Source organism: Haemaphysalis longicornis, unplaced genomic scaffold (genome assembly GCF_048455015.1).
Source record: "Haemaphysalis longicornis isolate Haplotype H1 unplaced genomic scaffold, Haemaphysalis longicornis Haplotype H1 scaffold_52, whole genome shotgun sequence".
Lineage (NCBI taxonomy): Eukaryota > Metazoa > Arthropoda > Arachnida > Ixodida > Ixodidae > Haemaphysalis > Haemaphysalis longicornis.
The window spans coordinates 819,226-828,012 of record NW_027526388.1 but is presented as its reverse complement, the minus strand read 5'-3'; the positions used below and the strand labels follow the sequence as shown (position 1 = coordinate 828,012).

At 47.8% G+C, this 8,787-nt stretch overlaps 1 protein-coding gene across 1 annotated transcript; it reads right to left on the bottom strand.

Annotated features, from left to right (window-relative positions):
- Nucleotides 1-2,828: 2,828 nt before the first annotated feature.
- Nucleotides 2,829-5,641, bottom strand: LOC144140847 (uncharacterized). Its single transcript, XM_077672356.1, has 2 exons — nucleotides 4,423-5,641; nucleotides 2,829-2,929 (listed from the first exon to the last, which is right to left on the bottom strand). The coding sequence occupies exons 1-2, from the start codon at nucleotides 5,591-5,593 to the stop codon at nucleotides 2,829-2,831; spliced, it is 1,272 nt and encodes a 423-aa protein (XP_077528482.1). The 5' UTR covers nucleotides 5,594-5,641.
- Nucleotides 5,642-8,787: the final 3,146 nt, after the last annotated feature.

Below are 8,787 nucleotides of genomic sequence, written 5' to 3'. Positions count from 1 at the left end.
TCAATCTTCCTGCGCTAACTCTGTTTTCGTGCCTTCAGGTGTGAAAGCCTTCAACTTCGCTCCCGAATTTAAAAGCAAATTCTACGTTTACGTTCAAGTAAAAAGAACACCGATTCTGTCCGACACAGAAGGATATATCTCTACATCGAACACTTTTAATGGTAGAAGGGATCTTAACTTCGCCATTTCGCTTAGCTTTCTACGCCCCATAAAAAAACAGAAAAGTGAAAGTTTGCTAAATAGAAAAATTATAAATTAATAATTACTAATTAAAATCTAAGGAAATGAGGTCATGCATGTGAGTTTTCAAGCCAGTAGAGAGTTTGGCCGTGAAGTTATTCAAAATGCATTTTCCATGCCAGTCCAACGCAAGAACACCAACAAAGCTTGGACAGCCCGTGCGGCCTGGAATGGGTCCGGCCAAGGGTCAAAAAGTGCCTTCAGAACACTAGGATATTTTGCCTCAAGCAAGGTTCACTTTTTCTTAGCGTTGGATATAGTGAATATATATGACCCGGGTCAGTTGTTTTAAGAATGGGGGACAATTGTACCTGTATATGATTCTGTTATAATCAGTACAACATCAGGCAATGCGGCTAAACCGATCGACAAACACCCCATAAACACCCCCGACAAACACCCCAAGAAAGGCCTAGTTAAAACTCTTTAGGTTGTGCTGTATGGATACCTGGGTCCGGTGTAGCACCTGGTGTATTTCAGTTGTGGCGCGTAGGTACGCTTTGTTGCTGAAAGAAATAGTGCATCCCCGTGAAGACTGAAGGTGACCGAACTTAGGTAAAATAGGTGTTCGCTACATTGTAAAAACAATACGTAATTTTAAGGACACATTACGCACCAGATGGCCGTAATAAAACAGAGCCGTGTTCCGTTTGATTTATAACAAAGAAAACACCCGTAATGTAACGGAAGTCCAATCCGTCCCTCAGTATACGGATGCTCTCTCCGTTAAACGTTACACGGAATCTTTTTCTGCTTTGCAAATTACGGGCGTTTCCTCTGCATGATGCAGAACAGAAACAGGTCAGTTATTAATAACCGCAAGAGATATATTGTCGTGTCGATCGTCGGAAATCGATTGAGAAGCGAAAACTGCGACCAGACAGCATTCGTTGCGTAATGAATGCGGCTCTGTTTCGTTAGTGTCTAAAGTGTATTAAACTTAGTGAGGACCATGAGGCCCATACCGCTCAACAAGAGCGCGGTATCCTGTCTTTACGACACTCCGGCGACGTCGCTGCCCCGGACCTGCAAACTGCACATGCGTGTGTTACCGGCACACTTGTGTGTGTGACCGGCACAGAAAATATAAGGTCATTTGTGTTGTATCACCTTGCATGTCCTGCCGACTACGCCGGAGGCACCTCGAAGTAAACCGCATTCGCCGTGCCCCGAACAACACTGAATTTTTATTAGTCCGTGATGAGTATATATACAATGCTTGTGCCAGCTGACGTCACAAGGCGCTTGCCTAGCGCCATCTAGGTTACATAAACACAACTGTTCAATACAACATTTCCCCCCCTCAAAAAGAGTCACTAACAAGTAAACAACTGGAACTTCTAAGCACTTAATGTTACTGATAGTCTTTAAACCACGATGGTGGTCTTCTTTGCCTTGTCGACCGCCTCAGTTCTGGAACGTCCCTTTCAACTGGTGTCGGAACAGATGGCTGTACCGGTTGTTCCTGGTTTTCCTGCTGAGGCTCGCCAAGCGGTGTTACTGGTTCCGGCGAAGAGGTTCTTGCAACTGGAGGTGGTGTAACTGGTCGAGGGCAGGGTACCAGCCGATTCCGATTCCAGGTGCGGCCATTGTCAAGCTTGTAGGTGTCTCGGCCGCATTGCTCAACAATGGTGAACGGGCTTGAGTAGCTTAAAGCGCCCCTAGGCGCGTGACCTGGCAACTTTACTCGAACCAGTTGACCTGCTGCTAGCGGAGAATGCTTCGCAGCTCGTCGACGATCAGTGTAGGTCTTACTTGCTTGTTGCTTCTGTGCTACTCTGCTGCGGACGGATTTCATCGCAGCCTGAGGGTCTTGGAAAAACTGTTTGCCTGGCGCTCCCACAAGATCAAGTTTTGTTCTGGGATGACGGCCATGAAGAAGGACGGAAGGCTTTACTCCTGTGGTGGCATGCGGCGTGAAACGGTAGACTCCCAGGTACTCGGTGATAGCTTCCTTCAAAGGCCGACGTTCTCGTGTGCAGACTTGAATGTACTCTTTGAGTACCCGATTGAACCTTTCCACCTGGCCGTTAGCCTGCTGGTGGTAGACTGCTGAATACGCATGGGTGATGCCGCGTTCCTTGAGAAAACTGTCGAACTCGGAGGCTGTAAACTGAGGACCATGGTCTGTCACGATCTCGTCTGAATATCCTTCCCTGCTGAAGATGCTTCGCAGAAAGGAGATGACTGTTGCAGCAGTCACTTTCGCCGAAAAACAAACCTCCGGCCACTTGCTGAAGTAATCGATGGCCGTGATGGCAAAGCGACAATCTGCAGGCACATTGCAAAAAGGGCCCACAATATCGATCCCTAGCTTCTGCCATGGTGCGGATGGGAATGCAACTGGCCGCAGAGGTGGAGTCGACGGTTTTGCAGACTTGTCAACTGATTGGCATACCCCGCAAGATGCAATCAATTCCTCTACTTGCTTGCACAGAGCAGGCCACCAGTATTGTTCACGCAGTCGTTGCTTTGTCCTTGTTATTCCTGGATGGGACTCGTGGGCTGCGTCAAGAAGCCGCGACACGAGGGACGAAGGTACGACGAACTTGTCTCCTCGCAGCAGGAGGTCTCCAACGACTGAGAGCTCAGTCCGTACCCGGTAGAACGGAATTGTTTCGGCAGGCAACATCTTCACTGCAGGCCATGTCGAAGTCGCCCAATTTTTGACCTGTTGAAGCAGCGGGTCCTGCATGGTTAGAGTGACAAACTCCGCATGAGTAACGCATGTTGAGACCACACAAACGCTCTTCCCGCTCTCGTCCTCCTCCACAGAACCCGGGAGGGGCATCCTTGAAAGAGCGTCACCCACCGTATTCTTATCGCCCTTCTGGAATTCTATCGTAAAGTTGTATGCCAGGTGCCTGGCATGCCACCTTGCAATTCGGAATGGACGACGACCTACTCCCTTTGTACTCAGGAGTGTGACCAGAGCCTGGTGGTCCGTACGTAGTGTGAATGGGCGACCCCAAAGGTATACCCTCCAATGTTCACAAGCCCACAAGCAAGCAAGGGCTTCTAGTTCCCCAACGGAGTACTTTTGATCCTGTGGTGTAAGCGTGCGAGAAGCAAAAGCAATTGTTGGAAGGTCATCGCCTCTTTTCTGTTGGAACACTGCTCCTAAACCAATGGATGAGGCATCCGTAGTGACAATAATGTCACCTGCAGGATCGAATAGCTGTAAACATCCTGCGGCCAAGGAACTTAAGAGCTGCTCAAAACAAGCTTGTCTCGCATCATTCCATGTGAATGTGGCATTCTTCCGTAGCAACTCGCGAAGAGGCTCGACAAGCACCGCATAATCAGGCACAAACTTTGCGTAATAGCCTACCATGCCCAAAAATGAGCGCAGGGTACTGGTATCTCTTGGTGCTGGCGCAGCCTTGATAGCGTCGATGTTGCTTTGCAAGGGGCGTATCCCGTTGGAACTGATCCTGTGACCAAGGTAGTCTATTTCTTATACATTGAAAATGCATTTGTCATTCAGCTTCAGTCCCGACTTTGAAATCAAATGCAAAACGTGTTTCACATTCTTGAAGTGTTCCTCTTGTGTGCTTCCATACACAATGACATCGTCGATGTAGCACAAAGTGTTTTTGCAGTTCTGCAAAATAGTGACCATCATTTTCTGGAAAGCTGACGGTGCCGATGCAAGGCCGAAACAGACGCGTTTGAATCTGTACAGTCCACTATCGGTTATGAAGGTAGTCAATTCCCTGCTTTCAGGGCTGAGCAGTACTTGGTGGTATGCGGCTGCTAAATCAATCTTGGAAAAGTACCTTGCACCGTGCAGTTTGTGCAGTAGTTCTTCCGTGTGCGGCAGTGGAAATTTGTCAACAACAACCGCTTTGTTCCGTTCGCGCAGATGGACACAAATCCTTATCTTGCCGTTTTTCTTTTTAACTGCTACGATTGGCGATATCCATTCAGACGCATCAACCTTTTCTATGACATCATCTTGCTCAAGGCGCTGCAGCTCTTCGCGTACCGGATCTCGCACCGAAAATGGCAATCGTCGTAAATTAGCAGCGACAGGCGTGATCCCTTCTCTTATCTTGACCTTGTGAACAAACTTTGTTGCCAGTCCCAACTTCCCATCGAAGAAATGCGAAAATTGGCAAAACAGTTCAGGATCAAGGCCTTGTGGCGCTTGCGCGATGTGAGTGCATTGCAATGACATACCGTCGATATGCAGGCGCAGTGCTTCGATGGCGTCGATGCCGAGGATGTCGGTACCTCGCTTGACGACATAGAAGAGTATCTCTGCATGCCGACCCTCGAAGATGACTGGCGCCGTGAAACAGCCCTCTGTGCTTATTCTGCGGCGAGAAAAATCGTAAAGCGACGCTGATGTCGGCTGCATAGGAGGGCATTTCACCCTTGAATACGTGGTGGTCGACAGAATCGAGACCGCAGAGCCCGTGTCTACGAGAAAACTTATGGGTACATCGAGCACGACGACTTCTGTGTGTATTCCTGCATTGCTCTGCCGGGCGAGAAGCAACACGTTGAGGTCGCCGGCTGTACTGCAAGTATCGACTTCTCGGACAGTGAGGGCCCGCTCGTCTGGCATGCCGCTCCTACAGACACGCTGAAAATGTCCTCGTTTGCGGCATTTACTGCAGGTTTTATCACGCGCCTTGCATGACTTGGAATCTGCGAAATGCCGTGAAGACCCGCAACGAAAGCAAGACTTGTGCTGCTCCGGCAGCGGTAATCGTGATTCTGTACGGCATGGCGTCTGACGTTTTTCCACCTTTTGGATGCTCGCAGCCGATGACTGCAGCTCAAGTGAGTATTTCGTAGCTTCTTCGATATTGTTTGCAATATCCAGCGCACGTTCGAGCGTCAGTGAAGTGCCCTCTAGAAGTAGGCGTTCCCGAAGAACATGGTTGCACGTTTTCGCTACAAGTTGGTCACGAATAAAATCGTCAACTTGCTCACCGAAGGCGCAACTCGATGACAGCTCGCGCAACGCCGTGACGAACGCTGCGGCGGTCTCCCCGGGCAGTTGTGTGTGTTGTCCGAACCGATGCCGCTCCACGACGACGTTCGTTTTGGCCGTGAAATAGGCGTCCAATGCAGCCACCGCAGCCTCGTACTCGTCGCTGGTGCTGCTTTCTTCCTTTTCCGCTGCAGGCGGCGTCGACGGCTTCTGGTCCGGTAATGCGTAGTAAACGCGTTGTCCTTCCACACCCAGACAATGCAGCAACAAAGCTTTCCGGCGCGCAGGAGTGTGGGCGTCACTCCCCGATGCTAGGAGATAATTCTTGAAAACGCGATGCCACTGCGTCCAAGGAATTGCCGGTTTTCCCGGCGTCGGCAGGAATTCGGGCGGTTGGTGCAGGCTCATAGCTCCCCGCGTTCGGTTACTTCACCACTCGTCGCCAACTGTTGTATCGCCTTGCATGCCCTGCCGACTACGCCGGAGGCACTTCGAAGTAAAGCGCATTCTCCGTGCCCCGAACAACACTGAATTTTTATTAGTCCGTGATGAGTATATACAATGCTTGTGCCAGCTGACGTCACAAGGCGCTTGCCTAGGGCCATCTAGATTACATAAACACAACTGTTCAATACAACAATTTGCGTGCAGAAGCAGGGTTGCAAAAGGTAATTTAGTTATTAGGGATTCAATATCGGCCGAAGTATTTAGCCTAAAGCTTAAAACCAAAGCACAGCAAGCACTATTCATGCAGTGCGAAATCGCCGTCGCAGCCAGTCACACACAGTTTTGCGAGCGCTTTCTCGAAACAGTGGAATTGATGGCGATCAACTATTGTGGGGGCTTCGCGGAACCTTACTGCGCAAGTGCTATTTAAGAAATCGCACTTTATCAGCCAGGAAATCTGTAAGCCAGCTAGTAAACACCGATGTATGGTACACGCAGCGTGGGCATCCATGTAGTATACAGGTTGTTCGGCACAAGTGCAGAGTTCGTGCGTTGGTGCAGTGGTCTCGAGCATCGTGCCCATTCGATCAACGTCGCGGGTTCGATTCGTCTTCTAAGTATTTTTGATTTCTGAAGGTTCTATCAATTACAGAAACACGTGCTTTTTGAAAGAGGGTGTTTGTTTGGTTACGGCCTTCTCGTACTACGAAATGTCCGTTCTTAAAATTTTTTCCGTTGTTTAAATTGCAGAATTTTGTCCGGCAACATTTTACCAGCAGCTTTCTGCGTAAAATTGGCTATTATTTTACAGTGTACATTACGTGACCTTCCTGTAAGGAAGATTTGGTGTGTGTTACCAGTGAGTTTGTTGAATTGTTTTGCACCAAGCGACCAAGAAAGAAATGGAAAAAAATAAAGATACACAATGGAGAAATTACAAAGTACATCGAAGTTATTCGCGCTAGCCGGCGAATAAACAAGGGCAAAGAACATACTGAGTAATGCAAAGAAACACACATGCACCCCCGTCCCATGTCCGCTTTCTTGTGTGTTTCTTTACGCTACTCAGTACGTTCTGAGTCCTAAACCAACACGCCCAGCAACAACCTCTTCTGAAACAAGGGCAAGAAAACCAACGTAAATTCAATAAACGTGTCAGAAAGCCTAATGGAAGCCTTGGAACCGTTAGTTTTATATGTATAACCGATTTATTGTCAGGGGGATCTTCTTGATTAGTGAAGAGACACACTGTAATAATTGGTGTCGCACAGTAAGGTCAAACGATAATTTTAATTTATGCTTTGAGTGTGCCTTCACCTTGCGCGTATACATCGCAATGAAGCAACGCCCCGAAGCACATACCATAACTTAGCAACCAAAAAGTCATTACAGTTAGAATCGCGCAAAAATACTGACACATCATGACCTCGCCGTCTCTCCCTCCCCCCCCCCTTTTTTATCGTTTCACTCTGGACTCTTTCAGTTTCCTCACACCAGAATTAAGCGGGTTTCTGGTACCATTTCAATGGCGCACAAAGGTATCTAGTGGGGGAGGTGTTCCAGTTGACGTTTGGAAATTCCTCTGGCGTGCCCTGCAGTTACCATGCCAAGTGACTAGGCAGTTGCTCCAATTGATCGTGCTTCCTGCCTCCTCACAAAATTCCACTGCTACTCGAACTGCTCTACTGACGCTCTCTTTGTCACACCACATGACCGCAACATCATCAGCATAGGAAAGTTCTTAGGCAGGTTGTCTCTAGGTTTATTTTCCTGAGACACCAGACAGGCCCTTTTCTACGAGCAGTTGTGCAGACGAGGTTGGGGAATTATTTGCCAGATTTTGTTGTGCCTTCCAGTGCACTAAACCAAGAGCCCCAAGAGGCTACTTGAAGGAGGTCGTTATGGCCTTTCAGTTCCGGAAAGCCAGGTTTTCCTGCGAATACCTTACTCTGGTACCTAGAAAGAAACTGTACAAGGATGTGATCGATGTGGTATTACCGGTACCTGTTTAACGTTCTTTATACTGTGCAGGAAAGACGTGTTGGGGAGAGTTAAACTTATGCCTGTGCATTCAACAGTCAAAAGCTTCTTCTTTAAATTACATACCGGAACGCTACCCATCAGTCCTCGGCTGCGGGAGAAAGGAATATTTGCGGCTGGGTCACCGAATTGTCGACATTGCGGTAAACTGGAGACCATAGAGCACATTTTCTTGGACTGTTCTGAGGCAGTGTTCCACTGGGACATTCGCCAGCGGACACCAAATACAGAACTGCCAGTATCTCCGCACGGAATACGTTTCCTTCCAACGCGTAATGATGGAGGCATGCCACTTGACACGTTTATGGCCTTGAGCCTGCAAAGTCTCTGGAATCCTCGTATGGCCGTGCGACATGCAGACCCGGATGCACGACCGGGGATGGATTACTTTATAAGCAATGCCTTACTTATATACTTTACTTATATAAGCATATAAGCATTTACTGATATAAGCATTATATAAGCATTACATTACTTATATAAGCTTATATTATTCAGCGCAAGAACACCAACAAAGCTTGGGAAGCCCGTGCGACCTGGAATTGGTCCAACCAAGGGTCAAAAAGTGCCTTCAGTACACTAGGATATTTTCCCTGAAGCAATGCTAGATTTTCCTTAGCGCTGCATATACTGCATATATATGACCAGTGTCTATAAGCATTACATTACTTATATACTTTATAAGCATTGCTTTTATTTGAGATGCAATGAAAATGCAAGTCGAGCTACCTGACTGGGCTAACATCTTCGATGAACTAGTTAACCTGAAACCCTTTTAACACGCACCCCACGTAGCAGCGGGAGGGGATTTTATCATAATGTTGTGTTGAGGCATGTGTCATTGTTTTGTTTTTTGTTCACTGTATCAAACCGCTAATGAAGGAAAAAAAGCGACGCCCCGGTCTAGATTAATGGCAAGGCTCGCAAAATAAAAAATGTCTGATAATATTGTGGCAGGACATAGCCTATCACATGAACTATGGCCTGCAGGACATAGTTCAATCACACGAAAGCTTACATACTACACATACAGCATTCTCAATAATACACAGACAGCACAGACACAGACAGCAGACAGCGAATTTTGGTTTTGCCTAAATGCCAATATACAGCGA